Source organism: Hesperophylax consimilis, chromosome 23 (genome assembly GCF_061612785.1).
Source record: "Hesperophylax consimilis isolate HC1 chromosome 23, BYU_Hcon_1.0, whole genome shotgun sequence".
NCBI lineage: Eukaryota > Metazoa > Arthropoda > Insecta > Trichoptera > Limnephilidae > Hesperophylax > Hesperophylax consimilis.
This window is the reverse complement of record NC_142858.1, coordinates 1,560,510-1,581,326: the sequence shown is the minus strand read 5'-3', so window position 1 is coordinate 1,581,326 and position 20,817 is coordinate 1,560,510. Positions and strand designations below refer to the sequence as shown.

General features: G+C 33.6%; 1 protein-coding gene across 5 annotated transcripts in view; it reads left to right on the top strand.

Moving 5' to 3' along the window:
- trol (terribly reduced optic lobes) overlaps nucleotides 1-20,817 on the top strand; it is a 298,108-nt gene that overhangs the window by 202,401 nt on the left and 74,890 nt on the right. For all 5 annotated transcript variants that reach the window (XM_089645754.1, XM_089645753.1, XM_089645752.1 and 2 more), the window contains one exon: nucleotides 19,907-20,017. In XM_089645754.1, the coding sequence (XP_089501880.1) occupies nucleotides 19,907-20,017 (111 nt within the window). The remainder of the gene's footprint in view (nucleotides 1-19,906; nucleotides 20,018-20,817) is intronic.

Genomic DNA, 20,817 nt, shown 5'->3' with positions numbered 1-20,817 from the left:
GGCTTACGACCTAATTACGATAATATATTCATATCAATAATGATAAATAACTTTAAGTGCAAATAAATAGTATCAATACTTTGAGCTTATCTTTGTATTAACATAATGCGTAGAAAGAATTTGGTCTGTCTGGAGCCAGTTGTACTATGGGATTACATTTTTTTCAAGAAATGTTAAAAGACACGGAAAGAATGGTTTTATAAGATACCCATCTAGAAAAGACAAAACATAGTTCCACAGCCGACAACGAGCCGTAGATACGACCCTTTCTAATGTTACAAATTTCAACTGTGTAAAAATTTCGGGTGCGCGTTCGGCGTTTTTCCCAACCGTTCACAGGTGCCAAAGGAATCAATGACGCTAGTCTCTCGGAGCATACCATATTTAAATACTGGTAAAACAATGACAGCATTCCCATCCGTCGCTTGTGATTTAAAGACTGCAATCCATTTTTTAAGGTAGGAGATTCTATCAAACGAACCTCGAGTGAAGAAGAGAGAAGAAAAGAAAATATAGGTTCGAAAGTAACTGGCTATTAGATCTAGTTGCTAAACATTCTTCACAAAAGCTGATTGCAATGACGAGAAGAAGGAAATGGGAAGAGGAGGGTTGGGATGCACCTGGCTATTAAATTATGGTCGCTAAAGATGGCTATTGCCAATTAAAACAACGTTAACTTTAAGTGGTTGTATTTTCACCACAGCGATACGTTGAGTTAAACGATTTACATTATACAGGATTTTCCAATAGGTGTTATTTTGATATTCAATCGTAAAAGATCAATGGTTTCGTTGCTTTTGTGGCACGTAGCGCCGTCTTGTTGAAAGTAAACGTTGTCCAGATCCATACCATCCAATTTCGGCCATAAAAATCATTAATCATCTCTCGATAGCGCAATCCATTCACCGTAACTGTTGCTCCAGCCTTTTTCGAAAAAGTAAGGTTCAATGACTCCGCCGGACCATAAACCGCACCAAACAGTCACACGTCGAGGATAGAGAGGATTTCAAAAATAACTCTTGGGTTTTCCGAGCCCCAGATGCGACAATTTTGCTTGTTGACGAAGCCACCGAGGTGGAAATGGGCCTCTTCACTCAAGATGATTTGCGTTTGATTCACTCAAGTGAATTTTAATAATTTCAATGCGTTGTTGAAGCGCGTATCGTTCCATTTTTAATAATGGCGTAGTTTTTACTTGTCAAATGTCAAAAAATGACAGCTTTAAAAGTAACATCTACCGAAATAGCGGGCTATTCAAAATAACACCTCTTATTGGAAAACCCTGTAGATGATAGCAGGATCCTATACTGTAGGAAGTGCCAATATTTTTTTGTTTGTATTTTTTAGTTAATAATTTAAACTAAAATAACTCGATTACTGTTAAAAAAAACACGATTACTTTTGAAAATAACTCGATTACTGTTAAAAATAACTCAATTATTATTAAAAATAACTGAATTAATATTAAAGGAAACTCAATTACCGTTAACTTTATTGTGAAATCAGATATGAACGCATCAGCAGAATAAATAATAATGATTCGAACAAGCGACCTCTCTTACAGCAAACATAAAGCATACCGTTTTGCCATGGATTTTGTAGGATTTAACTAAAAAATATAAGTAAAGAGTATGTATTTATAGGTTCCTCTCGTGTTCAATCCTTATTATTATTCAGCACATCCGCCATTGCAGGAGCCGAAATAAGTCGTCTGATCGAACAGTAGTGTTTCTCAAATTGATGATATCATGGAATAATCACGGTCCGTGCTTCAAACCCAGAATGTCAAAAGGCAGACTTAAATCACGGCTACCGTCGGGTTTTCCTGTTTTGGTAAATGAACGACGAAATTTTTCAAGTCGAAATCGATGAATGAATAATTGATTAAAAGTGACTAGACTTTTATGCTGTTTGAACTTGATGTAAATATTGCGAATACATTTCTAAATATATGTTTTTTAATGTTAACATCGTGGTATTAGCGTTCCCATTGAGGTATGTTCTGAGGCTAAGGGAAGTGGAAATGGAAGGATATGGGAGAGAGGAATGTTTGGAACTATTCTGGTTATTCAGATTTGGTCACTAAACACGGAAAAAATCATTTTAAACTACTCTGAATAGTTGTCTTTCACCAAGCCAATATTGAGAATATTAACCACTCTGTAACGTGCCACAAATATACATGATTAGGCAAAGTTCCCGGCATTGCCCGGGCTTTACACATATTTTTTTCAAATATATATAGACAGTTTTTCCTCCTCTTCTTGTTTTTATGGTCAAGTGTTCCAAAGGTTCCATGATAACTCAACACAGTGACAATTCAACACACCTTTAAAAAGTGATATAAAGTCATTAGAAACGATGAAAAAAAAACCTAACCTAACCTAACCTACTTAACCCAGTATAAAAGTTTTTGTTTCATCACTTTCCATGACTTTATATAACTTTTTAAAGATGTGATGTTTATCATTTTGATGATTTATCCGGCACCGTTCCAAATAACATCAGTTTCGGAATAAAACTATAATTGTTTACAAATCATATTAACGCGACCCGCCACAAACACACAGACACATTTCTTTATAAGATCATAATATGCCCGGTGTTGTCCATGCTTTTTGCAGAGTTTTTCGAAATATCATATAGACATTGAACTTCCCCTTGTTTTGAATAAGAAGTGTGCTAAATTTCATCAATCTGGGTAAAAAACTATAGAGTTGTATACAATTCAGACACTCTACTTTATATAAATAGATTTAGTATAACTAATAAGTTAATTGATTGATTAATTGTAGAACATTTATAAAATAAATAAAATTATTTGCGGACGCTAGGTTTCGAATTCGAATCCGTCAAAGATCTTTACTACTCACCCACGTCATAATATATGTAATTATAGGTTACAAAAAAGTATAAGCACAGAAAAAAAAAGAACGTTGGACAACATTTAATACTTCGTTGGCCTACACCATATTGTTACAATTTATGCAGTAGGTAGGCAGAACCATCAATTAGGACTTGTGGCATTTTTAAAATAGACTTATCTTTTGTTATCCATTTACATAGGAGGTGCGAGATCCATTAGATGAAAAAATGTGGTTAGCGAGTTCGGTCCTTAAATACCTCTTTCAACATCCACCCAGTGGGAGGCATGGGGTTTTTATTTTATTGGTTGTGGTACATTCAATGAAAAAATGCTCTAATATATCATTTAAGATTTATTATTATCCAATATTTAAGCGACAACTATCTGAAGAGATCAAAATTACCAAGGACGGGTTTGTTTTATAGAATTTGTACAATTCATCATATTTCGAAGTTATTTTTCAAGTTCTGTGAAAGTTCTATTCAATTTCTGTTATTATTTCAGTTCTGCCAAGAAACTGACCCATAATTATATAATATCAGAATTTGAATAAGACTTTCACAGAATTATTAAATTAACGTTGAAAATTGATGAATTGGTAAAATTCGTGAAAATATGTGAAATATTCATGATTATTAATTTAGAAATTTTCAAAATTGGAACTGATGATTATGTGAATTCAAACTAGCGATAAAGTAGGTACCTACCATTAACCACAAAATATTTTTTTGTAATTCTATATTTGAAATATTTTTGTGTTTTGTTTATATTTTTAACAAATGATTTTTCAAGTTTACTAACGGTTTTCATTCGAAAGGTTATTTTCTGACATCTCCCTAATTTGTCAATAAAAATATAATTAGGTATTTTTATTATTTATAAATGGTGATTATTTTATGAAATTGTTTAAAAATTGTCATTAAAAAATGCATAAAATTTTATTTTTTTAAATTTTAATTCGAAAAAATTTCTAAAGAATCGAAACCTCGAGCTTTTTGAAATTAAGCTTTATTTTTAGTAAGGTACTTTCTAACGATCTAATTTTCCTTCCCCTACCGTGTACTTGAAATTCAATTTTGGTAATGTATAAAAAAATGAACATTAATGGTCCCGTATCAGTAATCAAGCAACAAAAAGAGCAGCGTTATAAATAAATATATACTGAAAAAAAAATAACATAAAAACGATATTTTAATAATTACTATCCAAAAATTAGGTACCTCCAAAAAAGCAATTTTGTATTCTTTAAATTTTATAACGATCTCATACACACAACATGAAAATAATTCTGATATTCAGTCCTGTCAATATATTTGTTTTGCAGACAATTAACTTCAAAGAATTTTTCTTAATAAAAAAATATTGTTATGTTTGTGTGTTGTTGCTTTCATTCCGAACGGGGTCGACGCTAATTGTAAAATTCCACGTCCATAGCTTTTGAAGTTCGCCAAACATTTCCTTGTGACTTATTATTGTTGTTATAACTCTGATGAACAAGAATTAGGGATACATGGCAGTCAAAGAATGTAAATTAAATGCAGATTTGTTTTTATTACTTTTTCCATTCGATCGTTTTGTTCTATAAACCGTACTAGTTATTTGGTACCTACTTGTCGTCAATTACCCTCCCTTTAAAGTTATAATGAACTAAGTTCATGTAGATTTGTTGAGGCGTTCACTTAAATGAGGTTCAAGCCTTCTAGTATATGTTTAAGTTTTTTCATATGCAAACGAGAAAAAAAAATCTTGTGGTATTATCATGATCAGGCAGTTGAATTTCGTAAAAAGATTCTCTCGTAATATCATAATTTGTGGCTTACTTAGGACGGGTTGTTTCGGAGTATTTGAACAATTCATCAAATTTCAACGTTAATTTGCGAGTTCTGTGAAAGTCCTATTCAAGTTCTGATATTATATCATTATAGGCTAGTTGCTTGACAGAACTGAAGTAATAACAGAACTAGAAAATATCTTTCACAGAACTCGCAAATTAACGTTGAAATTTGATGAATTGTTCAGATTCTCCGAAACAACCCGTCCTAAGTGCCCAACGTCCAGGAAGCCTTTTCGGTGGAAGTGTATTCGCTTTAGGGGAGTTTTATCAAACAGCATGAAGCTGCAAATTTTATTTTGTTAATTTATTTAATATATGTAGTGTTTGTATTTAACTTTCCTATTGAATAATAACGTTTTATGAATGGTACGCCATTCTTAGACATGTTTATTAATACCTACTAATTTGGCTAGGCATTAATGTTTTCATTTACGTTAATACAGAATCAAACAGGTCTGTCTAATATAGAAATGACGCATGTCTCCACAATCCACCGCATAAGACAACATAACAACATCTTATAAGATAAACCGTTTTTTTGTAAAAATCTCTTCATTTTTTGGTCGTGTAAGGGAATGGAAACGCTCCGCGCCACTAAGAATGTAAATCTAGGACTTTAAAAAGAAAATGTTAATATTTATGGCAGAAGTAACCATTAGGCGGTTTCCCATTCCGATTAGCTGTGAGGGCCCGGGATAATGACGCGAGACTGATGCACCCATCCCAGCGGCAGGGTGGGGGGGGGGGTGCTGTCGCTGAAGGGGCCAAGGGGGCTAAATGGGACTAAAGGGGGCTAAAAGAGGCTTGTTTAGTAAACATTATCATGGTAATGTAATACAACCCACAAACTCTTAACTGAACTCGAAAGTTCTTAAATCGGTAGGTAGTTATTTAATATGATAACGTGTCACTGTTAGGGAAACTGTCATCGATTTACAGAACTATGACATCATTATAAAATTTGTCTTATTTTGAGTTATTGTTTGATAGCAAGTGAATATAAAGTATTACCTATTCTATATCTAAAAAATGTGTTGAAAGTTATTGGCCGTGTTTTAGTTAAACCCTGCAAGTCACATTTTTTAGAATAGTTACTTTTCAGCGGCTTCATAAGGAATAGTATTCAAAGTATAACATGGAACAGTACTTTTTCCTTATGAAGGCAATGGTAAAACCAAAAACTAATAATTGCGCCCATCGATTGTGTACAAAAACGGTGCTATACAAAACATCCAAGTATTATTATTTTATGAAATAACATTTATAAAATTACTACATCCTGAAATCTCTCGGATAAATAAAAATTGCAATATTTTACATAAAAAATAAAAACGTAAAATCACTTTTATACAATCTTCAAGATTTTTTAATCGTTTTATGTACTAGTAATACATGGCATATAGATACAACATTTTTTTGTCTCTTGCAAAGTTTTCATTTTGGTGCTTGAAGGGTTTTACCAAACATCGTGTATGGTTGCGATAAATAATGTTGTACATAGTTACCAGTATGTCTTAACCTAACAAGTGTGCAACTGAATTCTGTTTTGCATAGCACCAAAAACCTTAGAAAGGTGAGTTTTGCAGTAATGAAATTTGGATAGTTTTTTCTGTGAGATTTTCTATTTATTTTTTTATTATTTTTTTTTTTTATTTATTCACATTTAAACCCGCTAAACTACTTATGTAGTTTGTCAGCAGGGACATAGAGACAACATTTATACACTCATAAGATACAATTTGAACGGTACATAATTACATAAATTGGTTACATTGCAGAAAAGTTTAAATAGCAGCATAAAAGCCTTATATAATAAGCAAGTAAAAATAAATGTATGAACAAATTAGTATTATCAACATAAAACATAAAAGCCTTATAAAATAAGCAAGTAAAAATAAATGTATGAACAAATTAGTATTATCAACAAGTACATCAATAGTTTCATAAATAGAGGTAGGTAGTCAGGTATTACAAAATAATTGTTTTTCCATTTTCTAAGAATGTGAATTCCATTTCAGGGGCATCAGTATAGATCATTATTATCCAATAACCATTTCCTTAGATTATATTTAACATTAGCAGTATACATGTTATTATTTTTAATTGTCATTGGTAATAAGTTAAACATTTTGGGTACTATATAGTTTAAAGTTCTTTCACCATATTTATTAGTACATTTCGGAACTACCAGTCCTTCATTTTGAGTGAATCTTGTGTTATGTTTATGGCAAACTCTTTCCCTATACAATGAATCAGACAATATAACATGTTGACTTACAATATTATAAAACAATAATCCTCTGACAGGTAAAATATTCAGAGACTTGTATATTAATTTAATGTTACTTCTGTGTTGATTGTCATATTTATGGATTAACAATTTTATAATGGAGTTTTGTAATGTTTGTATATAGCTTATATTAGTTTTACAAGAATGTCCCCAAGAAGTAATTCCATAACGTATAGTGGATTCAGCCAGAGATAAGTAGATTAACTTTAAAGTACTTATAGGCACGAAATATTTTATTTTATAAATCCTACCCACAATAGCTCGTAGACGTTTACAAACATTAGCAATTTGTACATCCCATTTCATGTAGCAGTCAATAGTAACACCCAAATATACATAACTTTTGACAAAATCAATGGTTTCACATGAACAGGGCTGTGCAACATTTTTATGTATGCAGTCAAATGTGTGTGTATATAATGAAGGAATTACATTACATCTGGCGTGTGGAGATCTGATGTGCATAATTTTAGTTTTTTTGGCGTTTATAAAGAGGCCTGCATCATGCGACCATTTCAGTAGGGCAATAAAATCATGTTGCATAAGGTTCATTGCAGTAACCAGATCACCGTCTACACCGTCGCAATTGTTTTAAATTCGGATTGACACGTCAATCTTCAAAATATTCATCTGCCCAATAAGAAGAAGATAAAGTTGAAATTCTCACAAAAAAACCTTCTTACTACCAGCATTTTATAAAAATGACTGTCGAACGTTTATCAACAACCGTACTCTTGAAATCTCGACAAACCGTTCCAGGGGCAAATCTTGTATAGGGTACCACAAAAGTGCGGATTCTGGCTTCGGTTGTTTCTCCCTTTGTTGTGTTAAGCATTATGACTGTTACTTGTGACCTACGGTCGGAGGTCGGTACAACAAGTCCGAGTACGATTTCCCGCGCATTTCCCTCACTGCGCCGGTTCGGCGGAACCGGATATCGGAAATACTGATATTTTTCCACCGCACAGACTGACTGGCTGAAATGATTTATATGTCGATTTACAATTTATTAGCTCCTAGACTCACACCAGCCCTTCCTGTGGGTTATGTACCCAGGTGTTTTGTGCGCCTCACAAACAATACATTCGCCGGTTTGCTTTCGTTTCACTTTCCTTTTGCTTTTATTTCTGTTCCGCGGGATTCCTGCAAAGTCATGTTTCGAAACTGCTTTATACGCCTACGGTATTGGTGTATTACAGGGAATCAAAAGTAATGAATGTGTTTTTAACGCTTCTCAGTTATACCTATACGTGTAGGTGTAGCTCTTCTATATTTGAAGTTCAGGGATAATTCTCTTGTAATCCTACTCATCGCGTGGGAAAACAGGTAAAAAGTTTCATAAGTAAACTAACTCTTAACGTAAAGGTAAAAAAAAAAAACTTTTTATTCCTCTCACAAATGACGCCCATGACATCCCGGAGTATGGTGCATAGTAGAAAATAAATAATTAATTCTATACTCGTCCCACAAATGACGTCCATAACATACTGGAGTATGGTGTATACTAGATAACAAATAATTCATTTTATACTCCTCCCACAAATGACGTCCGTGACATCCCGGAGTACGGTGTATAGTAGATAACAAATAATTAATTATATGGACGAACGGTTGGATATGAGAACGAGTTGTTGAAAGAATTTAAAAATGTTACTTATTTCAAGTATTTGTATCAATTAATCGTGTCATGTCCTCCTCGGGCTTCCTCGACTTATTCAACCATTATCTTTCACAACATACATTCTCCTTTGACCCCATTCTTAGCTCATCACGTAGGTACTAATTTTACCACACATAATGATTTGTTTCACTTGATCGTGTCTTCCTCGGGCGTCCTCGACTTTATCTACCTTTCTCCTTACACCCCGTTCTTCTTTCATTACTTTTTTCACACTTAATTATTGGATTTATTAGGTGGTGCCATGTCTTTCTCAGGCGTCCTCAACTTCTTCATCCATTAATTTCCACGTCATACCTTCTTCTAGGATGAACGAAGTATGCGTGAAGAATGAGTTAATGATGAATGAAAGTAAGTCTAAAGTCATGATGTTTGAAAGAGAGAGTACGAAAACAGTGTGCAATATAGCTGTGAATGAGGAATACTTGGAGCAGGTGGATGAGTTTGTGTATTTAGGAAGCATGTTCTAGAGAGATGGAAAGGCTGACAGAGATATTGAAAGAAGAGTAAATGCAGGTAACTCCGTTAATGGAGGACTGAACGTAGTTGGCGCGAACAAAAAATTGTCCAAATAAGCGAAGTTAGCAGTCCACAATGGAGTGCTGGTACCTACCCTGATGTATGGAAGTGAGGCATGGAACTGGCAAAGAAAGGATGAAAGTAGATTGAATGCTATTGAAATGAGATCCCTGAGGCGTATGTGTGGTAAAACCATGTATGATCGTGTGAGGAATGTGGATATCCGTAAAGAGTGCAAGGCTGATGTAAGCGTAATGAGTAAGATCAAGAAAGGGACGCTTAGATGGTTTGGGCATGTAGAGCGAATGAGCGAAGAAAGGAGTGTAAGGAGAATATACGATGCAAATGTGAATGGTAGCAGAAGTCGGGGACGCCCGAGGAAGACATGGAACGACCAAGTGAATCAGATAATTGAGTCGGGCCATGTCAAGAGTCAGAGTATGTATGAGACGATGTATGAATGTGAATGAGGCAAGAAGTGTGTGCCAAGACCGAGTTGTTTGGCGGTCCGTCCTCTCTGTCTACCCCTGCGGGGAAACGGCGTGTTGGTTAGTTAGTTAGTTACCTTCTTCTTACCGCCTCTTTCTTCTTTCATCACGTACGTCTCATTTCACTATAAAATATTTGATTCATGTATTTCTCGGACGTCCCCGACCGTTTTTCCCATTCACTTAATGTAGAATCGTGAAATAAACATTATTTCTTTTAAAAAGAAGTATCTTATACCAGTGCATGTATAATAAATAGGTCTTTTTATAACATTCAGAAACTGTATTCTGTATTGCTACTGTTACATTATATCGACTTTAAAATGATTACGTATATCATCCCAGTGCAAAGATTATGCATGAAACCTTCCTTGGGCATCCTCGATTTCTTCTACCATTTATGAATGGAGAATAGTCTGTTATTCTGTAAATAATTAGTAAATAAATCGGTCTAGTAGTTTTTTGACTTTACAGGGCACGTACATGCGGACATTGCCGTTTTTTTATATCGATAAATAAATATAAAGTGTAACGCGTTTGTACCATTCAATTCAGCAAATTAAATCATGGTTTCCGTCTCCTGAGACGTCCCTATATTGATAAAAAGCTTTCTAATATGCACCCATGGTTGAAAACAAAAAAATAATAATTCGTCAAACTATTGTTTTGTCCGAGTATAGTGGATAATATGTTTTTATTAATTCGTCAAACTATTGTTTTGTTCAAGTATAGTAGATAATATGTTTTATTAATTCGTCAAACTATTGTTTTGTCCGAGTATAGTGGATAATATGTTTTTATTAATTCGTCAAACTATTGTTTTGTTCAAGTATAGTAGATAATATGTTTTATTAATTCGTCAAACTATTGTTTTGTCCGAGTATATTGGATAATATGTTTTTAGTAAATGAATGATTTGTTTACAGCGTTGAATAATTCACGTACGAGTATTGATTGTATAAACAAAAGTTTTATTCGTGATTGCGCTAAGTGATTGAGTTACCCAAATAATATTATTTGTTAAAAGTAAACCCTGTGATATGGGCATGACCTTTTCAACAAATGAACGGCCGATTTTAATATATTTCAGTGAGTTCATCATTTCAGACACGGAGGAACAATAGAAAATGAATTAAAAATATATAATATTTTGATTACAAAACAAAAGTAGGTTTTGTGTTTGAAATACTTTATGGAAAAAAATATTAATAAAATTAAGCCTTTAATATTTACACAAAACTACATAGGTAAAATATTGTTTAGTGATAATTTGTAAAATTATCGAATTACCATAATGATGGTCTTCGACAAATTATTACAACGTATCATTTATCCCCGAGCTTAACGTTCTGGTGTCATTATTTATTTTATGAATAATTAAATCATCGTAGGGGATAATATCACAATAATCGGTCAAATGTTTTGATTTGTCCAATCGAGGCGTTTATTTAACAATCGATTGAAAAGCCAACTTTTAATTTACATCAGCTAAATTATTAAATTTGATATTAATCGGTCGCTTTTGTATATTTTAGTAACTTCCATACCGAATATTCGAATCATCGGTCAGCAATGTAATAATTGAAGGCTCTCGATATGTACCGTTAATTGGATGGGAATTAAAAGTAATGGATAATAGCTGTTCAAAGCTTAATGCTTTCACTCTTCATGAAATTTTGTCACAGCGAGTGTCCATTTGTTTGCTGGAGACAGACGTCCCGGCCAAAAGCTATTATTTTCCCCTAACTTGGGTCAACTGTTACTGAGTGTCTGGCCATAAATAGTAAAACAGCGTTTAGGTAAAATGCTGAAAATATACACCGATCCGATTTATCAGCATTAGTAGTTACCTTCCTACTTCCTGCTTTCCTATGTTAGTATTATAAACATGTTTATACTGTTTCTTCTGTAGTAACGTGGGCAGGATCCCTCGAACTAGGTCCTTAAAAAAAGTACCTAAAATTAAGAACGCGTTTTTGTAATCGTGAGATAATTCAATATTCGCCCCCCTCCTCTATTTTCACAAAATCAATGTCAAATAATATTAAAAAATATCAAAACATGATCATTACATTATTAATAGGTACCTACCTTTTGTTAACTTAAAATACTAAATGCTCGTGTGAACGTTTGTAATAGTCTTATAAGTGAACGAACTTATAAATATGTGAACGATTGCAGTCTAATGTGTTAAGTGGCGTTTCCTCAAAACTCTAAGACCTTCCTCTGCCCCTCTCCTTCCCCTTGCGGGATGTGGCGTGCCTTCGTGTTGTTCTGCGAGGCAGCAGGTGTTAATATGCGCGAGCGTGTTGAGCGCACCTGACCCGCAAGAGCAGATTGTACGTGATAGGGTTAGGGGAGCCGGCGAGCAAGGCTCCACTGCAGGGATTACCAAGGACGTGTTGGCGGTCGCGAAGATCCTTACACTAGTTATCGCCGCTGTTATTCTGTCGGGTATATAATGTATTCAAAGTTTGTTTTTATTCTTGTACAAAATTTACTCATGATATTGATGGTAGGGAATAACAACATGAACTCTCAGTTTACCCACTCGTGATATGTCATTTTAAATTCACTTTAACTTCACATTATTTAATCATCAATTCTTTACACCCGAAACTAGTTGGCCTAGTTGAGTGAGCATGTTATTAGGCATCTAAAATATAAATTTTAAAAAGTTTTACTGTTATTTATTGTTCTATTAAGATTTATTAAAGCTAATTTTATGAATATACCACCCAAAGTATACTACCTACTCAGTTTGATTTGATCACAATTCAAAAACCATAATTCTCACATAATCATCTAATAATCTTTTTTATAATTTTTCGATCTTGAGTTCTACGGTCTAGAGTCAATGCTCTCAAGGTAATTCATCTTGAATTTCTTGCTAACAAACATTAGCCCCTTTTTCACTCAGTTTTTTCGGAACAAAAATTCACAAAATTGTATATATTGTGATGGGGTTCCTGCTATGCTGTATAATATTCGATAATCTCAGAAAATGCTCTGCAACAGGAAAGTACCGACTTAATAAGTTACAAACTGGTATTACAACTATTTACGAGTAGTCACATACGAACAAGCAAAGTTTTGACAAGACACAAAGCCAGTCTCGCAGATCTTCCTAGTTACACAACACAATGCACATAGCACGATGGCCCCAACAGATTATGGGTGTGAATCCTAGCTAATTTAAGACACTTCTCTACAATACTTCTTATCTGTTTTCGTTTAATACAATAGATATTCTTTTCTGACGAAATGGTGTATTGTGTATTATTGTGTATTGTGAAGGTTAAACATTCGCAATTGTATTTTATGAATGCAACGACATTAGAATACTTCCATAATGTAATATGTTATGTTTGCAATATTATGTAATAATGCTCATATTTTATCATATTGATGACTCTGCTTTAGAACAGCAATCCTCTGTTCGTAGTTCGTTTTAGTAGTAAAATTGATCCAAGCGTTTTTTACAACCAATGTCAACTGCAGTGGTAACCAAGAGAACCATCGGTTACATTGGTAGATGCCAGTATAATATATAACCAGAGATACCAGTTTAATTGTATGTGTTTGTTATTTCGCTATTTTTCGAAATTTATCTCCGAAAAAAGTAAGAGTTTGCAAGTCCTGATACGGCACGACCCAGGAGGGTCCGAGATTACCGCGACAACGGGGAACTATCCGAAACATCTGCATTTACATAAAAAAACATATCTTAACACCGCGCCGGGATTTACAGCCGAAATAATGACAGGTGAACAGGCTGTTAGAATCCCCGGGAAAAGTTTTACCTTCAATCGCAACACGTCGTTCTCGGCACATTTGCGTAGGATAAATCTCTGGTACAAGTGGTATTTTAAATTTTACGAGAGGCTTGGGGAGTAATGGACGAGTCTTAGCTATGCCTGAATAGCACGCCTCCACGTGGTTCTACGAAGTACATAATATATATTATCCTCGCAGTATTACCTACGCCAGAATTGTTGAGAGGTTGTTTTTTTAAAGCGTTGCCACGTCTCTTTTCGACGCCTGATCTCCTGGCTTTATTTTTTCATATTCAGTGTGTGCTTTCAGAGGGGAACATTAAAATTATTTTTTTGATGTGATGATGAGCTCAAACAAGTCCCAATTGCTCTAAGCCATTGAAACTATCGTATCCGTGCTTGCAAAGGTCGTTGTGAGTGGGGAAATTAAAAATGGTTTGAAAGAGAGTGTTTGGAAAGCTCTGCAAAATAATTGTTGTTTCATAGCACATTTACAGCCATTTCAAGCAACTAAGGCGACACTTCCACTGCAGGAAAACATGAAAAATATATTTGAGCTCATATATAGAATACAGATAAACAGGGGAATGAACGTACATTCAAAAGTAATCTTAATGACTGCTATTTGAGTATTTATTGTATTATATTACCGTTCAGGAAACTAAAAACAAACGTTTGTGTAAATCATCTATTGTTATTATTTGTAGATGAAGATGATATAAAATATACCACGGCCTAACACAATTATATTACGAACGTAGGCCAATAAAAGGAGTTGTCCGTGTTTACAGAAATAGCCTTTCCAGCAGAGATTGATAAATAATCCTAAATAGCTCAGGAGCCGCGCAAAACGACCATAGAAAATATTGTTTTCGCCCGAGGATGGCGCGGCTGAAAAATGAATTAGCTCGAGGTTTGTACAAAGCTAATTACACATAACTAGAACTGTGTCAAACTGCCAACCGGCCTGTAGGTGCATACACTTTACATTGCACTAAATGCCGAGCGATTGCTTCTCGTTACGTGGCCGAGCGCGAGGTACTTATTTACAGCGTTTCAAACGCGGCCGTCTCAGTGGTCCGGTGGCTAACATACTCGGTGTCAACAAAACACTTTCAAAGTCAATTCAACTCTAACAATGAATTCTAGCAATTCACTTAAGATTACGACAAATGTCACTGAAATCTGTACATATATACATTGCACCAATAATTACCAATAATAATAACCGTACATACATATTGCCTAATTTTTTATTACTGCCTTTATTTTGTTTTACTAAGTACCAACTTTAACATTATTAATAATTATTATTTTTGATATTTCAGTTAAGTTCGTTAAATTTAATTTAATTTCAGAAAAGTCCATTTTATTTACACATTTGGTAAATTATTACACTTTAAAATGGGGCCCTCAAACCACTGAGGTTCAGATTACCAAGTAATATTTATAAAAATAATACTTCTAATGTATCATTAAAAAAGTAGTATGCGAGCAATGAAAATTTCGGTTTTTTATTTATTTTAAACTAATGTCCAAGAAACGGATAGATTAATTCTGTGTTACCATTTGTTCCATTCAAATTCAAATTCTGCACGAAGGAATTATCCTAAAATATATTTTTATATTGTAAATGCACAAAGTGATTATTTTGTTTGTCTTTCTTTTACGTTGCAACGGAGCTACCGATCGAGGTGATTTTTTACATACATATAGTTCGAGGACTGGGAAGTGACATTGGCTATCATTCATCCTTTTTAAATTTCATTTCTATTTCATTACCGTGGGAAAATTCAATTTCTCCTTAATACAACGCGAGCAAAGCCGCTGGTAGAAGCTAGTAATGTGAAATTCGTCCAATATTATAAATGACAACATTGACAACCCAAAATATAAAAAAGTAATAAATGCTTAATACTGTGTTAGTATTTGTTCCATACGTTACAATTTAAATTTCGTTCGTCGCCGGATGGTTCCAATTGTTAGCCAATAGGTTCTGTCAAAATATTATGCGATTTTTGTCCTTTGTAATAATCAGAACGGCAGGTAGGTAATCTACCTTCAAGGATACAATAAATTGACTAGGTAGGTTTTCAGTCATTCAAATATTGTGTTAATTTCTCTAAACAATGTGTGGGCGAAACACGGTTGGGAAATATTGTTATAATTATCGTGATCGGCACGTATGATCGACACTAAGCCCACTATTATGGTTAACGTTGCATGTTGAAATGATGCTGTGAAAATAATTATAATTAAAATTGTAACAATAAGTCACGGTATTCATTTAAAATAACACTTGGCAGTGGATGAGTGACTACATTGTTTCGTAACAAAACGACTGCAATTGGCGCTGTATAGGAACAACCTGCTGATGCCACAAAATAAACTGAACATCAATAATAGAAAAAATAATTATGCATTTCTATATAACATTGTAAAAAACTTGTGAAACTATAATGTTGTAGATAACCATAATAATGTTTTTTTTAGACCTCTTCACTATTAAACTAATTTAATTTCGTTTAATTAGGTGCGTGTTCTATGTATGTAGTTTTTAGTGCTGTTTTAATTAGGTGTGTGTTCTATGTATGTAGTTTTTAGTGATGTTTTAATTAGGTGCGTGTTCTATGTATGTAGTTTTTAGTGCTGTTTTAATTAGGTGCGTGTTCTATGTATGTAGTTTTCAGTGTTGTTTTAATTAGGTGCGTGTTCTATGTATGTAGTTTTTAGTGCTGTTTTAATTAGGCGTGCTCTAGGTATGTAGTTTTTAGTGCTGTATTAATTAGGTGACTTCTTTCAGTCAGACTTTAATTCTTGACTTGTACTCATTAAACTTTTCTATTCGCTTTACATCTGGGGGAAGGATGTGGTGGAGTTTTGTTGCAAAATATAGGGTGTTAAATGACGTACTTGGCTTATTTTAGAGATTCCTGACTACTTATTTGGAGTTAAAAATGTAAATGATATTTGGTGACTTTTTAATGTTTTTTTTTAAAACCAAGCTAAATAAATTTTCTTCCACATGTCGTTACTGGTCAATCAACCTAGTAATCGATCAACCCAATACCACGATCCTAAATTTCCAATACCTACTGAGTCTTAATGTTTTAAGTTGAAAAAAAATTATCAAACATATCATTGGATTCCAAAATTTCATTTCCTTTTTTTATACCAAATAATGTCCGGAATCACTGGTAAGTCAAGTACGCCCCTTAACATCGTGAATATGTAGTTTCTTTGTCCAAATTTGATTTTATAATTTGGAATGTTACTTTACGTAATTTTGATTCGATCTAATGTGATGGATACGCGGTTTTATAGAAGGTTTCATATTTTTGAATAGTTTTAATAATATATTTTTTTATTGGTGCCCTTTTTTACTCATTTAAAGTACGCTCTAGCGTGTTTAAATCGCACTTTATGGAACGCGCTTTTTTTAAAGTTACCATGGCAACATCAACAAATCAACAAAATGTGAAGTCTAAGTGTCAATTGTGTTTTTCATTTCCATGACAACAAGATATTGTGATGTCACATCACGAATTCATTAATAGTTCTTATTTCCAAATTTTTAATAATAATATCAATATTTATGTTTTCAAAGTGTACCAATAAAAAAAAATAGCGTAAAGTATTCGTGGATAACTGGTCTTTAAAACACTTGCTTTATTTCGAGCACTCGGCTACGCCGTCGCGCTCGAAAAATCGCGCGTGTTTTAAAGACCTGTTTATCCACTTATACTTTAATATACTATTTAGATATAGCATCCTATAATTCCGTATTCGATTCGAGAGTGACATAACGCAAAGTAGACTTGTTACTTACTAATGAATTGAAGGGCAGCGAACGAATTTTTTTTTTATTTTGTGTGAAATTAGCTGATTATATTTCCTGTGGCTGAGGTGGGGATGGTCAAATGGAATTGCCTGCTGTCGGTTTTCTCGAGTCTCAAGTGAATGTGCATTTTACATATTTAGAAAGATGTGCATTGCCGACATGTATTCGCATTACACATATCGATGGCTAGGATCTTAGAGCACAGATAATAGATATTGTGTCTATTACTATACCTAAGTCACGCTTTTCAAAGATATTTATAGATTACAGAAAGATTTTCAAACTTTGAACTTACTGAGATCAAATTTTTTTAACGGGGATATAGGTACAATACACCAAGCCAGTTTTTCCTAAGTGTAGAAACTTTATTCAAGCTTAAATTTTTATGTTAGAAACATTTATTGACTTCGTAGCTATATTGGAATATTAATTGATTTTTTATGTCGATCGATACACTTAGAAAGCAAAAAACTCCGCGTGGGTTGTTTTGTTGATATTCGCCGCATTTTAAGGACATGGGCGAAACAAGAGCTTGGCTGTTAAGATTAAAAACTTTGAATGTATAAATATTCTTAACATAAAATGGAGCAGCTCTCAAAGTTAACACCTTTGACAAATGGTAGGGACGTGGCCGCCTTATAGTGAAGAGTACACAAGCTTAGAGAATATAGATCACGTCCCGTGTCTACTTGTAGTCCCCATACTTGGCCCACCTTCATTGTTCACCGTTTTGTGGCTTTAAGTATTGTGTTAGGATTATTTTTAGTTTTAAACAATCGTCCGGAGCATCGGATGACTTGAAAAAGCCATTTCTTTTATACCATTTCTATTAAAGATTAAATCTGATAACAGTAAAAATATTTTCTCTCTATTTTAATGTTTTAGTAACCCAATCTAATAATTAAATTAACTCCTCTGAACATTTGATTGCACCTCCACATTTTCCCCCTTTTTTATCATATTTTCTCGCACTAACCGCGCTTGTCGTCAGACGTATAATTTCTTCCTGACCGACATATTTCTAAAAATCCTGTTGTATTTGGTTTTGATTTCCTAATCTGAGCGTTTTATTTAGGGACGCTACAACACAAAATGAAGCGTTCATTTTTTATTCGATCATATATATTTTCTGAAATATTATTGTTATTGTTATTTTTAGAAGTATACAACTGTATTGTTACGGCAAAGCAACCCGTTAACCGTCGAACTTTAAAGGGAATCCCACCATCCGGAGCATTTTAATTGAACACGTAATACGTGCAACTTCCCCCTCATAATGGAGTAGTCAACTAAAGCCTGATAAATCAGCGTAAACATAACCTTTACCATCAGCTAAAGCCTTACTAGTTATTTAGTTAAACTGAAGTTCACATTAAACCCTGCTTCGGCTTGCTGCACTTATGAGGAGGAATAATTTAGTAAAAAAAAAATTAACACCATGCTCTAATTGTCTGTATGTGAATAAACATTAATTATTGTAAATATATACGTTTGGACTAGTTTGCGATTGGGGTCAAGCTGAGAACATTCATTAAAATTCAAGTGCCTAACTAATACACCACTGAAGCTGTTGTCAATTCTCGTGCATTTTGTGCAAGCAGGATTGTTCAATTACACAATAGGGACTTGCGCCTAGATTTGTAACGATCCTGGTCAATGGGTCCCCGCGTTTACAGCTGTTTAAAATAAAATAAAATAGATATTTGCACTCACTTGCTGTATGTAACTGAGTTTGAAGTTGCTGTCAATAAAACTTTCACCTCGATATGATTGGATCTTTATTTAGAGTTCTCTCTGTTTCTTGTAATTTAAGGTAGTAATAGAACTCACTTTGCATACATTATTATTCGAATGTTATGCGTTTAAATGATGTTCTTGTAGAGAAAAATTTCTTTCTTAATAATAATAATGTTAATCGTGGCAAATTTGTCGAAGGCCTTCACTATTCATCGTACAAGGATATCACGTTTCCAAAGGCGTTCCGTAAAGGTTATGTTGCCGGCATTTTGCCGATCGGATATCTAAGGAATGGGGAGGATCGGTGGAGAGACGTTTCGGTGAACGTGAAGTTTCCGATTCGAGAGGCCTCTTCACCTTTCTGTACTCCGGATTACTGCTTCAACCAATATGTTCTCCGATCTTCGTAATCCATCCGTTACTCGTTGGTGTTGAGCACTTTGAAGAGAGAGATTTATCAATTTACATCGCTCGTTTCAGGGTAGAACAGTTTTTTTTAATACCCTTGTATGATAATAATTTTAATTAAACTATCCATCTACATGGAGAAAAAATAGTATTGCTTATTTATTAAGAATCTAACGAATGAATTAATTAACTTTTAGTAAAATACAACTATATTATCACAATGTCGGAATACGCGTTCGTAAAATCTTATTATTTTCGCATTTCGTCATAATATCTTATCAAGGCAAATGCGGTTGCATAAACACGTATTCCGACGTATTAAGAATTCACTAAAAGTTTGCAGGAAACGGCCTACAATCCCGTTTTTAATCGCATTATTTATAAAATTATTTATCTTATAATAATATAATTTATTTACGTATGGAAAATTCCCTAAAATAATTTTGTTGTTTTTATTCTTCTTCCCCAGATCACTGCAAGCCCGATGATTACCATTGTAACGATGGCAAATGCTTTGAGGGATTCAGACGATGCGACAAGGTTGTGGATTGCACGGGTGGTGAAGACGAGAAGGGTTGCCGTAAGTAAATCTATTAATAATATCTACTTTAAACCATTCTCCAAGCAAATATCGTAATCAGCTTTATCCCTCTTTCATACACCTACTCATCAATAGCTATTGTCACTGGCTTTTAATTAAAAAGCATTACATTTTGAAATAAAACTTTAGGTTGTCTTTTAGTTGTTTTTAATTAATTAAAGCAGGAAAATCACGTTATTTAGAAGAAAGATTATATTTAAAATAATATATTAAATAAAATTATATATTGTCGAATAACAGTGGTCTTAAATTTCAAACTGTCAAAATAAAAATTCTTTAAACAAAATGGGAAACGGCACAAGAACCGGGACATTAACCCTCGACTTCCAACTTGCTAGTCGAGTGTCTTACCCCTCGACAGCACCCCGAAATTACAGGCACTGTAAATATGGTAAAAAGATGAATGATTGTAATTTAAAATAAAACAATAACTTTTATAAGGCCACCGTAGCTTCGTCGGGGCTGTAAAATATTGTGTATTAGCTACGGTTTTGGCGAAACTCGGTCGGCATTAAATAAAAAATAAAAGTGGTGTTTACTAAGTTATTGTTTACATTTTAAATTATAATGTCACCCCACAAAGTATCTGCTTTATTTGAATGAATTATTATATTGATTTTGAAAAAAAAACCATCTACATTCCCATCAAAACATTGATTAAAATTTAATTTTAGTACAAATACTCAAAGCTAACACATTCATATTATTAAGTATTTCTGTTATATATTCAAGAATATTATTAAGTTTTTTTGTTATATATTCAATATTACTATTCAATT